We start from the raw sequence: 15,194 nt of genomic DNA, 5'->3' as shown, positions 1-15,194 counted from the left end.
CGTCACACTACGGATCTCACTGCGGCTGTCGGCTATTCAAAGTTCCACTGACGTTTAAAAATCCTCTGGACCTTTTGCCTTGCTGTGTGTGTGTGTGTGTGTGTGTGTGTGTGTGTGTGTGTGTGTGTGTGTGTGTGTGTGTGTGTGTGTGTGTGTGTGTGTGTGTGTGTGTGTGTGTGTGTGTGTCCTGGTTTTACCTGGACTTAGCTCCACCAGATAAGGCAGCTTCTCGGGCGGCAGCGAGCCGCTCCCGTCCTTCCCCCGCAGGCCCTTGTCGTCCGCCTTCCTCCCCTTCCTCCCCTGGTAGTCCGGAGGTCGCTTCTTCAGCTGGAACACTAGCGCGCCTGACCAAAAAAAAAAAGAAATTGGGATTTGTGGTCATGTCATCGTCCAACCTTTAAATGAAAAGTGCAGTCTGTAGTTCTCATGCCGAAGAAGAACAAGAGAAAAAGAAAATGTAGTAAGAGAATTGTAATGACCGTCGGCCAGCAGGAGGGGGCGTAAGAGACGAAGAAAAGAAGTGCAGCGTGTGAGAGAGGAACACTGTAAACATAGTGAGTGTGTGAGTGTTACCTCTGTCAGCAGGCCAGTCTCTGAAGATCTGCAGCGGACACTCACTGTCGTCCAGGATCGCCTCTTTACTCGACTTATCGTCTTGCTGCAGAATAAGAATAAAAACAAGACAGAAAACGGACGGTTTAGCACGACGCAGATAAACGTGACATAACAACTGACCAGACCATCATTTACACAGATGCTTCTCTTAGAAGACGTGCCGCCCAGAATATGCCGCATATGAACCGTTTTTTTTTTTTAAGAACAGTAGAAAGCACACAGCTTCTCCACAGGTTCACTTTCATAATGACATAATGATTCTGTTCTCAGGCATCATAAATATTGGAAGTTTTATGTTTGTCTCGTGAAGTATGAAGCCGTCCTACATCCTCTTCGTCCTGTTCGGAGTGTGTGTGTGTGGAGGGTCTTCCACCATGTTGGCGGTGGAGGCAGCAGTTATTTCCTATGATTGGTCGGAGCCAGACTCCATCTGAGAGGATAGATGTGGTTGAAAGAGGCTACGAGGAGGGGAGCCAAGTTCACCATCATGTACGCACACGCACACAATGAAACTAACACGCACACGCACGCACGCACACACACACACAGACACACACACAGACACACACACAGACAGCCATGGAGCATCTGCTGCTGCTGTAGCACTGAGTCTGAAAGCAATTGAATCACATTCCTCCCAAAGGTTTTTGTGCCAAGTATCATTCTGTTTCAATCTGCCCCGTCCGGTGAAGTGTGTGTCTGTGTGTGTGCAAATCATGTGCATGTGTCTGTGTGTGTGTTTGCGTGTGTGTGACCGTGACCTTTGCTGTGTCCTCTCCGCAGCCTCTCGGAGGGATGATGGAGGTGTTTATTGATGAGGTAGAAGGGTGGAGGATGAGTTTTTGTGGAGGAATGGTAGGATGTCCGTGTTTAAGCAGTGGACAGTAAAGAAATTAAAAAAATTTTAAATCTATTTGGTGAATATCAAATGTCTGAGTCTATATCAGATTAACAATCAGCCGTGAGACTAAACCTCCATGTTATAGAAAAAGAAAAGGCCGGAGAAGCATGGTGGGAAGATCAGACTCGACGACGTAGAGAAGATGGACGCCGGAGGGGGAGGCGTGTTTTTTAACTGTGTATAACAGGAGTTAGAGGACGGATGTTGTGGCGAAGTGGTCGTTACCCGGGCGATGCAGTACTCTCTGGGGTTCTCCTTCTCCAGGCCGTACTTCTCCAGCGCCTCCACCACGGCAAAGTCGGCCGTGTCCCGGGTGGAGAGCAGGATGGTCTTGTATGGGATGTTGGGCTTCAGGCTGTCGGCGTAGATTCGCAAAGTTCCTCCTGCGGGGAACATAAGAAAAATGTTCTTTTACTCATTGTCAGAGTTTTGCAGAAAAGAGAAAACCCAGACTGACAGCTGAAGGTACCTGAGTCGGGCCGCCCGTCGCTGCTCATGAACTCCTGCATGCGTTTCTCTAGCTTCTGCTGGCGCCGCCTCTTCATCACCACCTCCGGGTTGGAGATGGTGCGGGTGAAGCTGGTCTCGGGCATGTCCTTGTAGACCTCCGCCGCCAGGCGGCTGTTCTCCCTGAACCACAAAGATGAGTGAGATGAATGACTGGGGGTAACGCGGAATACGTAGAAAGGAAAAAGGAAAAAAGAAAGAAGACAGATGGAGGAGGAGGAGGTGGAGGAGAAAGGTCAAAGATTAAATCACTGTTCCTTCCTCTTCTGGAGACTTCCGAGCTCTTCTTGGCATTGGAAGAAAAAAACAAAAACAAAGATGCTCTCCAAGGACGGAGAGGATGTGAGAGCAGGACAGTAAGATGGATAACTGTGTGTGTGTGTGTGTGTGTGTGTGTGTGTGTGTGTGTATGTTACCCGTCCTCGCGGCCGAGCACCTGCTCGTCTCCGTCGGGGATCCGGGCGAACTCCTTCTCCCTCTTCTTCTCCTTCTTCTTCTCCTTCTTGGACAGCGTCCTCTTGAAGTTCTGGATCACTCCGTCCTTCTCCTTTTCGGGCCCGTTGCTCTGACTCTTCTGGTGGAGACGGAGGAGAGTTACACTCAATTCTGAATTTTACATAAACTGAATGAGGAAAAAAAGTCGCTCCACGTCGTCGCAGGAAGTCGCGAGTCGAGTGTCACGAAGAGTTGTGATTTAGTTTTAAACCTCGTTAACTTTTGCATTCATTAGCGACGCCCAACATTTAACGTCAGCCTTTCTGACAGACCGAGGATCAGTACACTGATTCGTTCAGTCACTGGGAGAAGAGCCGATCGATTATAAACATATTCTGTATATTGCAAAAAAAGGTGCTGGAAATATCAAGCAGATATAGAAGCAAAAGAATATATAAAAAAGGGAAGTTTATATAAAAGGGAAATTTTGATGTACAGAAAATGTCAACTCAAATTGCAGTAATGTCAAAGATGCTGTCGTCAGCATCCCATCATATCTATAAGCAGAATAATGTGCAGAATCTTTTTGTCGCATAGCTACTTATTTTGGCCAATTTAAACTCGTTGCCATGGAAATACAGAAATAAAGTGACGCAATATCGTCACTGACGTCCAATGTCGACAGAGAACGGCCGTTTGTTGTGAACGCACCACTACACTTTGAACAAAACATGGCACCGAGTGCTCTTCCTCACCGATTGACTGTGGTGCAGAAGGGATTACATTTTTAAAAACAACACTCTTGTCCTGCACTTCTGGCAAAAACTAATACCAAGAACCTGCGTGTCAAAGAGCCACATGGATGCACAGAGCACCAGGTGAAGCGACTGGTTACACGTGTCACACACACACACACACACACACAGGTCAGCGGAGCAGCCGACCTTGGGCAGGATGTCGTTCTCATTCTTCAGCACGAAGCGTCCTTCTCTGTCGTCTTTGTTCCAGTTCAGCTGAACGACGAGAGGCTTCTCGTCCAGGTCCAGCTGACGCTCTTCTAACACACACACACAACACAACACAACACACACACACACACACACACACACACACACACACACACACACACACACACACACACACACACACACACACACACACACACACACACACACACACACACACACACACACACACACACACACACACACACACACACACACTGTTAAGTCTGACAGTCAACTACATCAAAGTACTATCATTCTGAAACATTAAAACCTGTTCTGCTCGTGGACGTCTTGAGGGACTCACCGCCGCTGACGTGGACCTCGTACAGCGAGTACTTTGGCGAGGAGAGCATCCGCATGTCCGGCCGGAACTTCTCGGCCAGCGTCTCGATGACGTCCTGCGTCGTCGCCGTGCTCGACACTCTGATGCACTTGGTGGCGAAGTTGCCGGCGACGCGGTCCTGGAAGTAGAACCGCATGACGCCGTGGAACTCCAGGTCCTGGACGGGAGGAAAAGAGAGAGAGAGAAACATCAGAAGTTTCATACAAACTGTGACAGTCGGGCTACTGTTTACTGGAGGAAGGATTTAAAACTCTGTCTCGGAGCCAGCGGGTGGGAGAGTGCGTCGGTCGGCCGGTCGTGTGATGACAGGAAAAGGTTGTTCCGTCATTCAGCGCCCTGGACTGTCAACACATTCAAAACAACGTCTGCGGCGCCGCCGCCTCACTGACACTGTTTCTTAAACACATGACGATCTGCCATGATTTGCCGTCGGGGCTCCTCGACTTTGAAACGACCTGCCTGAGGAGACGAGACGGATTCAGTGTCTTCTTTGAAATCCCTTTGTGTGATGTTGTCTTTTATTTCTTTATTTATCTATTCGATCTCTTATTGTTCTATTACTTCTATTCTTTTTTCCATATACCTATTTGCTTTCAGGCAATGTCGGCCTTTGCCGTTTGCTGCTTTATTCGTGTGAATATCCTCCATCGTCCTGTGTCTGTCAACCCACTTTGTAAACCCTGATTTTAAAGGTGCTATTATTATTGTTATTATTATTATCATCATATCTGTGAAAGCAAAGGGTGTAAGTGTATTTAAACATCTGCACGAAATACATAATAGTGCAACTGATACACTTTGAGTTAATTACTTGCATGTACTTGGATTTAAATGCTGCTTTTGTACAGCAACTGACGATTATTTTCATCATCGATTAATCTGTTGATTATTTTCTCGATTAATCAATTAGTTGTTTGGTCGATAAAATGTCACAAAGTGGTGAAAAATGTTAACCGTGTTTCCTGACACCACCAGTTTTAGTACTAAATGACATTTTCCTTCCAGGTGACGTCCTTTACCTAATATCTAAAATCTAATATCTCAGCTCAAACATAGCCACAACAAACATCTACAAATGTTTTTTTTTCCTTCCGCCTGGAGTCGATTGTAGAACACAAACATCTTAAACGTGAACATCCAGTTCTGATGTGGTCGTGTGTGTGTAAACGCGGTGCTGACGCAGCATCTCCGGCTTCGCAGCCCTCGCGCATATATCTGCATAAGTTAAAGGTTCAGCGGGGAGACTCAGACCTTCCACCATCTAAGAAGGTGAAGAAGCACTCTCAGACAAGGACATTAAAACGACTCTACGAGGGATTTTCCCTACAAAAAATAACTTGTGCCCTTTTTAACGACTCTTACCATATTATTATTATGATGAAACTGTAATTTAAGGTTTCATGTGGTTGTGTTTTCCGTCTTCCAACACGTGCTTCTTCTGCCGCGTCGGTGTCTTTCCTGTCGGGATGCCGACAGAGCAATTTTTGAATTTGAATTTTAAAGCGAGACCTTGTTGCCCGCAACGCGTCGACGACCGTCTCCGAGAGGTGACGGATCAAGTGTGTGTGTGTGTGTGTGTGTGTGTGTGTGTGTGTGTGTGTGTGTGTGTGTGTGTGCGCGCGCGCGCGCGTGTGTGTGTAACCTACAGCCGAGGCCGACGGTCTGTGAGTGGGGTGATTCGAGGCAAAGTTTTAAACTAGATTAATTCCTCAAACGTTCAAGTCTCTCACAGTTACTGTACATTCACACCTGTACACTTGAAAAGAGAAAAGGCGAGAGACGGCTAAAAGCTATGTATAGATTTTTTCCTTTCTCTCTCTCCCTCTCTCTCCCACTTCCCATGTTTGACAGAGACTCGGTCGGGACCGAGAGGAAACACCGAGCGTAGTTTCGATAGGGGAAAGGGTGGAGCCGGGAATGTGTCTGTCTCTCTGTCTCCGTGTGTGTGTGTGTGTGTGTGTGTGTGTGTGTGTGTGTGTGTGTGTGTGTGTGTGTGTTGTGATTTACGGCTGGAATGTGGGTCATCCAGGGCTGCCGTTGTCGAGCTTGCGTAACCGTTGGTAACTGTTACCGTGGAGACACCCGTCCACTTCAAACAAAAAGCCCTGTTCGAGAGCCAGCCAGCAGTGGGTAAATTAACAACCGCTATTTTTCAACCACTTGGTACGACCGCGTTAAGTCCAAGTCCAGTCCAGTGCAAAATAAACTCCCTTGCACGAAGGTGGTACAGTCCAACACATGCATATTTAGACCACATACTAGATTAACACCTGAAACTTCATACTCTCACGTGGTCCAGTTCGACTACGGCCCGTTTATACATATTCATATACCCTCAAATATACGTCACGGTGTCGGACAGTCAGGGGTTGTAGTCAGATGGTTATTCCCGTCTCACAACAAACCTCAACCTCACCCCCGAAACTTAATCGCTGAACCAGAAACCTGCTCGCTCTCCAATTGGGGTCACAGCTTTTGTCCCCCAGTTGGACAAGTCGTCCCCAATTAACTGGTCTCTAGTCTGGAATGTGTCCCCAAAAGGTGACACACACACACACACACACACACACACACACACACACACACACACACACACACACACACACACACACACACACACACACACACACACACACACACACACACACACACACACACACACACACACACACACACACACACACACACACACACACACACACACACGAATAGTAGGCCAACACAGTGAGCACAGATAGCAGTTATCAGTTAGATAAAACCCTGATGGAAAGTGGTGGGAAAAGTGTGTAAGAGAGTGTGTGTGTGTGTGTGTGTGTGTGCGTGCGTAAAAACGCCGCATGGGAGATAACCCCCGCCTTCTAAATCCACCCATCACGCTCTCTCTGACTAACACCTCGGGGGTCAAAGGTCTTCCAGAGGAGAGGCCGAAGGTCACATCTGTGTGCGCATGAGAAAGTGAGTCGACTTCACTCTCTGTGCGATTGTAAAATAAAAACAGTTCCCACCTGGTGCCCGTCTCTCACTAACACGTGTGTGTACGTGTGTGTGTGTGCTTGCGTGTGTGTTTCCCTCAGTCCGTTATCATTCCCCCACATCTACTTTTCAATATCCTGCTTACAAGTTAAAGCAGCAAGACGTCCAAAGCCTTTTTATACTGATCCTTAGTGTGTGTGTGTGTGTGTGTGTGTGTGTGTGTGTGTGTGTGTGTGTGTGTGTGTGTGTGTGTGTGTGTGTTGGGGGGGGGGGGGGTTATCAGGTGTTAAGGAAACTAACCAGAGCTCCATTTTCCAAGCCATTAAACTACTTTTGGCCTCTGGTGTGATGCATCAGTGTCTGAGTGGATTCACTCTGGTACAAAGGCAACACTCTATATTTAGAGCTGACTGCACACACACACATTACCAATCCAAACAAAGTTAAACACAACCAAAAGAAAAATCTAGATTGGTACTCAGTATAGTGCACACATCAGATGCGTCGATATCACTCCCCTAAATATGCCTGATCTTTTTTCATCCGGATCCATTAATTATTCCCGTGGGGGGAGAAAAAGTACCTGGATTCGCCCTAAAATGTCATGTTCTCTTTCTGGACTTGTGTCCCATCCTTCCACCAAGTTTTGTGGAAGTCTGTTTAAGTAGTTTTTGTGTAATCCAGCAGACCACGGGCCATCAAACACAAGGACAACAACCTCCCTGAGGATCACAAACACTGAGATGAAAACAAAGTCACCGCGTCGAATAATGTAATAATATACAATAATCGAATATTAAGGGTCTCGGGGTAGCTTTGGGCGTCTTCTCTATTTTTTAAAGCTTATATTTATATCTCCTTGTTTCCAAGGAGACACTGAATACCTGGTGGGGTTTCTTTAGGCACTGAGCAGATGGATTTAAAGAGAAGGGAGGAGAGCAGCTTTCAGGGTGATGGCTACTTGAGAATGAGAATAGATTCCAGCTGCCGTGCGTCACCCTCTCGAGTCTCCTCCACACGAACACGAGCCTTAATAAAAATGAAGCCAGTTCCTGAGTCAATATTGTTGCGGCCCCACCTGCAGCAACATGGGGGGATTCCTGCCTGAGCCCCGTGGTCTCAGGTCGGCCGGACGCAGGCTTTAAAAACCAGATCCCGGCAGAGACAGTTCAAAGACATCAGACGCACCGACGGACGGGGAGAGACAAGAGGAGGAGGAGGCGGAGGAGGGAGAAGACAAAGAATCCCGTCACGAGGAGGAGGGGATTTAGTTGGGCCAAAGGCTCACGCCGCACATCGTCCACAACTTCAAATATCCCACCGCTGCTCGCAAGACATATCCGACAATTCGTCGCAAAATCCAAAACACCACTGACATTACAGCCACGAGACAAACAGGAGGATTCATTTAAAATGTGTCAAATGTTTCGTTTATCTGCAGGTCTCCAGGAGCGTTAAAAGACGGCATGGACTGAATACAAGGCTGTTCAAATATTGTGTCTATAATAAAGGAAATGAGAAACAATACAACTGGAAATGAATGATTATGTCATCGTTATGTCATCTAGAGTTTCTGGGATCCTGAAAAAGGTCGACCACGTGAACTGGATTTTTAAAAAACATTGACTAAAACTATTATTGAAACCAGTTGCATATTAAAGTTCTATTACTTTATTAATCAACTAACCGTTGTAGGTCTATTTTCAAGCACTAAACGAGCAATTGATCGGTTATTTTCAGGAGGAAAACCATGACCTGTTGTTGATTCAACGCCGCCCTCTGTACCAGTTTATTCGGAAATACTAAATCAAACTATAATCGCTCCTGGACCCCAAAAAAATGAATTAATATTGGGGGAAAATTACAACAAACCATCCCTGAGCTCTGACTTAAGCCTTCATCATAGTGAGCATTCCAGTGCGCTGACGGCACCAATGTGGAATGAACGTTGTCTCGCTGAATTTCCTGCAGACCACAAACAAACCTGAGCCACCGGGGGGGGGAAACAAAGGGGGAGGCGGCCGAGTTGTGCCCGTTGTGCCGAATGAATGAAAAAGACTAAGTGCACACATTTCCTGTGTGGCCGCAAAGAGAAAAGCCTCTTTGTTTTCAGGTGAGTTTCTGCTTCGGTATCGAGTCGTCCAGCCTCCACTGCCTCCACCCCCCTCACCCCTCTGTCCATCCTCTGCAGCCCGTCACTGGGACAGAGAGATGCATTGTGGGAAGGTGTGGTGTAAATCGTCTGGACACGGCGGTGACGCCTGGCCACAAATCAGACCTGCCCGCAGCCTCAGCGCCTCCATTGGCGACGCATGGGGATTCACAAGCCCCCGGCAGATAACGTGTGTGTGTGTGTGTGCGTGTGTGTGTGTGTGTGTGGACACAGCCACCACAAGGCCGTTTAGAGCTGATGAGTCTTACTCCCTCATTCATTTGTACACAGTAAATCCCACAGGTGAAGTCAGACATGATATACAGCCGCGCGCGCGAGCACGCACACACACACACACACACACACACACACACACACACACACACACACACACACACACACACACACACACACACACACACACACACACACACACACACACACACACACACACACACACACACACACACACACACACACACACACCCCCCTTGTCTCCTTGATATTCATGATATAATTTTAAAATACTGAAGCCATGAAATCAACAACATTTTGGGTTTGGCTGGAAAATCATCTGACATCTGTTTTTTAAAAACTCGGGACAAAAATCACTCAACTGATATTTAACCCATAATCCATCATCCATGTACACACGACTGCACCTGAAGATTATCTCAATTATTAATACATTTTACTTTCACTGTTTTCTCTTACAGTGTGTCCACGTGTCTTGCCTCGTGAAACGTTGCTCTGTCTGACAAAACAGTCTGAACCCCCCGCCCCCAAAAAGAAAGGCAGCAAATCTTCACATTTGAAGAAGCATTGAAAACACTCAAACTATTAATCTACGAATCAAAAACTGTGAATACTGATGGAATCTTGTTTATCTATCTTTGTGCTTTGACTGGACACAAACACATTTACACCAACGACTGCAAATAACTATGGACGATGCATCTCCACTTCCTTCAAATGGCCAAACATGAAGTCAAAATATCCCAGGGCCTGCCGACACACCTCAATAACCAATCTCACCTGTCAGTTATGACATCTAACAAATCAATTAGATCTAACAATCTGTGTGATACATCTACCAAATCTCACAGAAATCATCATTGTTTATCTGTATCTGCTAAGATGGAGGAGTTGTTGGTTTACAATCTGTACTGCGGCCCGCCACCAGGGGGGCGATCCAGAGGATTTGGCTTGTCTTTCCAAGAGCTGTCAAGTCGTCCATCTTTATTATACAGTTACAGATCTAACAACACAGAACTCAGTTAATAAGCAGAGGCCCGGGCTGCTGACCCGTCAACAGAGCAGCCATTGTTCTCGGGTCAACATCAAGTGGCTCGGCTCAAAGTCAAAGACACAAGAACAGCACGACGTGGTTCGTGGTCTTCCAACATGGAAGTGACAATATAAAGAATGTGCTGCTGCCCACAAAAGGCCTTTGTCCGCTGGCCAAGATTTGTATTATATTATTATAATCAATATGCTGCAGTTTGATTGACAGTCTGAAAAGATCTCAACCGCCTGACATGGACAGATCCTTGAAAGGAGACATTTTGTGCTTTTTTTCAGTTTGTCCCTTTCTTCTAGCGTGTTATACTTTTTTCGTGGTTCCTCAAACGCCTCGTCAGTAGTCCTGCCGATACATCGTGACATCACCATGTTACGGAATCGCATTAAACGCGACTAGCGGCTAAGCGGTTGAACCAATTTCAACAGAGCAGAGGAGCCAGCTGGCCAATCAGAGCACACCGGGCTTCACTGGGAGGGGGAGGGGCCTTAAAGAGACAGGAGCTAAAAAAAACCAAGTGTTTCAGACAAGAGGCTGTGAAAGAGGAGCTGCGGGAAACTGATGTGTTCACTGAACATTAGAGCAGGTAAACCTTTTCAAGTAATAACCAAAAAAAAAATGAACATGAATATGAGAATAATATGACCCCTTTAAAACAGATTTAAAAGATAAAGAATTAACAGGTAAATTACTAATAAAAAAGATTGTAAAAAATTGATATAATCATTTCCCAGAGCCCAGGGTTATATCTTCAAAAGGCTTTTTGATTTTGAACAATTTTCCAAAACCCAAACAGATTCAGTTTATGACCATCACTGAAAGAAGATGGCAAATTGCTCACACTGAAGAAAGATGGAGGCATCAAATATTTAACATATCAAAAAATGGACAAAACGATTAATGAACCATGAGTTAATCATCTCAGCTCTTGTGGTGGCGACTCTGGCATGAATATGTTGGAATACTGACTTGAGTGGGGGAATGGGAAATGAACCTAATCCATAATCTATGGAGGCAAAAAATACTTGTTGAGTTAGGTTAGTTGCCATGACATTAAATGGTGTAATCAAAAACAATTAAAACAGAAGCAGCCTCTTTCAAGTTCTGGCCAGAACCAATCAGCTGCTGCAGCGATGAATAAAGACAAAGATTTATTTTCCTTTTAGCTTTAAATTAGTCAAAACTAAAAAATAGACAGAATTTCGTCTTTAAGCTGATGAAAACAAAAAAATATCAGAAGACACATTTTGTATGAGGCATGAAAAAGTCATGTCAGTCCAGCTGTAGTTCTGGAGTCAGAAAAAGTGACTGCATTAATGAGAGGAAGCGTTCACTTCTGCTCCATTTACTGACACGTTCGCTCTCATTCCCACTGACTGTAAGAGAAGTGGGAGAGCGACGAGAGAAAATGGAGACTTCAGAAAAAAACAGCCAGCAAAGGTCACACATGCTTCAGGGTGTGTCTCTATACGTGTGTGTGTGTGTGTGTACTGTACAGGATCAATAACAGCCCGCGGTGGTTTTACAAGGGGAGCTGGTTAAACACGGCACCTTGTGATCATGGCTATTACACACAAACACACGAAAGAGAGCGTGAGCGTGACCTCAACGGGCGTTTCTGAAGGTCCCAACGTGCAGAGAATAGAGACGGAGTACGAGAATGCACACACACACACACACACACACACACACACACACACACACACACACACACACACACACACACACACACACACACACACACACACACACACACACACACACACACACACACACACACACACACACACACACACACACACACACACACACACACACACACACACACACACACACACACACACGATGAGGCGTTGAATTATGCAGGTCCGCCCACGTCTCTCTCTCAGGCTTGGAAGTGACTTTGCTTAAAAACAAGGGGGGGGGGGGGCAGTGACTAGAGGATCATGGGAAAATTTCATATCAAGATTACAGTGAAAAATTATATCACGGTTACACTGTTATTCCTGTGTGCCGAAAAGGTTTTAAAAAACGGTAGCGGTACAGGAACTGAAGTCATTTCACCAAGTTTTGTGTTTAAATAATATGTTTATCATTAATTCAAAAAATACATATACAGCCAATACTATATTAAATGTGAAACATTAACATTAAAGGAAGAAACTGACGGTTGTTTTGTTTTTTTTACAATGAAAACTTCCCGTCATGCAGTTTTACAGTATATTAAATAAGTAAATCAAATGTGCAAACAAAAACAAGGTGTGTATTTTTATTTTTGGGGGGGGCTGATGCTGATATCGATATTAGGGGGGTACAAGATTTCCAATACCGATACATCAGCCAAAATATATATATATATATATATATATATATATATATATATATATATATATATATATATATATATATATATATATATATTAATCTGCCAATGATTTCTAAGATGTTGTTATCAAAAGAAATGTAACTGAGGCTTGATATTTTAGTTTTAACCATAAACTTAATCATAAATAACTATACGTGAAAAGAAAACACAAATAGAACCAGATATATAGAACTTGATAAAAATATTTTATGTAAAAGGTCAAATTGTTTTTGCTGTACAATTAAAGTTTTTATACCTGTACAACATAAGCGCAGATACAGATTTGTCTGGGAAAGGCTCCTATCGGACTCTAGTATCCATCAGGAATTTTGTCCCTGCTCTCATGTGATTCTGGAAACCGTTTCATCACTAGTAGCGACGAAACTTCATCAGACAGACCAACAGACCCCAGTGGAACCAAGGCAGCGTGAATGAAAACACTGGAGTGATGAACAGACGAACTCTGCCCGAGTCCAGAGGAAGAGTCTTAATAAGTCTCTCGCGAGGCCCCAGCGGTAATTAACTGCAGCGTAATGAAGCCTTCAAAGCCTCCTTCACACACGGGAGGACTGGTATTATCTGGGGGTCCTCTTTAAGATTTTAATAACCACAGAGGTCGTCCGTCCGTGTGCGTAATCCCGTGAGAATCTGCCACGTCGGTAATCTGCAAAGTCTAAAAGAAAAAAATCCGCCGCAAATTAGCGCAAAATCAAAAGGTCGTCTGATAAGGCGCGTCCCATGTGGACGTGCACGTCTGTGAAATGGGTCACGCTGTACTAAAAGCGGGGTTTTTTTTATATTATTCTTATCCAAGGAGGTTGAGGGTTATAAAAAGGCTGCAGTGAATTTTTTTTGATGACTCATTTGAGCCGCTCGGCGCGTTGAGAGGAAGAGGAAGTGGAATTCAAATCAATTAGTCAGTGAATTTGAATGTGACACAACACAAAGTCTGTCGCAGACTACAAAAATGATCTCATGCCTGTTCCAAAGTACGTTATTATTATTATTATTATCGTCATTCTGTTCAAACCAAACTCATAACTGCAAATGTTCCCACATAATTAAAAGATTTAACGGCACAATTGCTGTGACAACCGAGGGGCGGACATTCTGAAGACCATGTGCTACAGCTGAAAGCACAGGACCAGTGAGTTCAGAGTGATGTAAAACAGGAACTGCAACTGCCAATTTATTTTTTGTTACTAATTAATCTGCTGATTGTTTTCTCAATTAATCATCCGGTGGATAAAACGTGGGTAAATATTCGAAAATGTCTTCAAACAACAGTCAAAAACCAAATTGTATTCAGTTGAATTTCACACGACGAGACAGAAATGCAGCAAAGGCACAAAACTAAAAAGTTGGGAACTTCTGGCCTTTATTGCTTGAAATGTGACTAAAATGATATCGCATGATTGATAGAAAAAATCTTTTTCTCTCAGTCACACAAACCAAACTTGTTTTACTGGATCTTTTATTGCCTATACTTTTAAATAAGTGTATTTGAACACAGACAAGTTTGGTCAACCACTGTTTTTAATGTCAAGAATGAAACTGAGGATCAGAAGATTATGTCCGCTTCTCACATTCAGCTTTTTTATTATTATCGTCTGATGTGGCAACTGTTTTCTAGATTATTTGTTTGGTTGTTTAAAACTCAAACACATCACATACGACGCTTGTCCAAATCAATTTTGCTTAAAAAACAAATAATGAATCATCTAAATAGTCTCAGATTTGTTTTGTAACCATTGTAACTATTTTGTCAAAATGATTTTGATCACATATCAAGTATTTTAATCCACGTTAATATATCCTGAATGCCTGATATTCTGGTGTGACAGCATCACATGGTCAACTTTAAAGAAGCAAATCCTCCGACGGTCGGTCGGTCGGTCGGTCGGTCCACTTCCCACGTCCAGACAAACAGCTGACGCTCCCGCAGAGCGCGCGGCTGCCGGTGTTAACCCAACACCGACGAGCTGCTGTCCCGCTGCCACGGCAACCCAACTCGGCTGGGTGTCGTGTTGCCGTGGCGGCGGTGGTAGGCGGGGCTGTGCCCGCTTTCTCTGGTGTCAGGTGGACTCGACAAACGAGAGGGAGGAGGAGGCCGAATGTGCTGCTGCAGCAAAAACTGGTCCGAGTGTCGCAAATGCACAGAGACAGAGATGTTCGCGAGTCGTCTTCGTGCTCGTTTAGTCCAAGGAAACATATTATACCATGAAAATAAGAAGATTAAAGTCCCCACAAACACTGGGCATCATTTCTAACTGCATCTCAGGGTCAGTGGTAGAAGCCTGGCAGACTGCTGCTGACTCCTCCTCCTCCTCCTCCTCCTCCTCCTCCTCCTCCTCTTCCTCCTCTCGACCGGCACCCCCCTCACCAACGCAAGTTCCAAAACCATATCCTCCATATGACATCATAACACACGGAGGCTCCTTTAGGCCCAACATGCCACATTTTGGAGGTCACTGTTACAGAGCCAAATAAAAATATTCACAGATTCAGTTTGGAGCACCAAACTTAAAAAACCAGGGGTTCAGAAACTCAGAAAAACAGACTTTCTTGCAACGATGCCACTGATTAATCCGTCCTT

General features: G+C 44.9%; 1 protein-coding gene across 22 annotated transcripts in view; it reads right to left on the bottom strand.

Moving 5' to 3' along the window:
- Positions 1-15,194, bottom strand: part of afdna (afadin, adherens junction formation factor a) — a 74,723-nt gene that overhangs the window by 45,816 nt on the left and 13,713 nt on the right. For 11 of the 22 annotated variants that reach the window (XM_035617105.2, XM_035617119.2, XM_035617112.2 and 8 more), the window contains exons 2-8: positions 3,770-3,965; positions 3,403-3,515; positions 2,440-2,597; positions 1,986-2,176; positions 1,742-1,899; positions 574-658; positions 198-344 (exon numbers count right to left, since the gene is read on the bottom strand). In XM_035617105.2, the coding sequence (XP_035472998.2) occupies positions 198-344; positions 574-658; positions 1,742-1,899; positions 1,986-2,176; positions 2,440-2,597; positions 3,403-3,515; positions 3,770-3,965 (1,048 nt within the window). The remainder of the gene's footprint in view (positions 1-197; positions 345-573; positions 659-1,741; positions 1,900-1,985; positions 2,177-2,439; positions 2,598-3,402; positions 3,516-3,769; positions 3,966-15,194) is intronic. The other 11 variants (XM_035617115.2, XM_047328473.1, XM_047328472.1 and 8 more) reach the window with 5 other exon arrangements.

The sequence above is a fragment of the Scophthalmus maximus genome, chromosome 18, assembly GCF_022379125.1.
Source record: "Scophthalmus maximus strain ysfricsl-2021 chromosome 18, ASM2237912v1, whole genome shotgun sequence".
Classification (NCBI taxonomy): Eukaryota; Metazoa; Chordata; class Actinopteri; order Pleuronectiformes; family Scophthalmidae; genus Scophthalmus; species Scophthalmus maximus.
The sequence above is the reverse complement of the archived record's forward strand: the minus strand, read 5'-3'. Positions and strand labels throughout refer to the sequence as shown.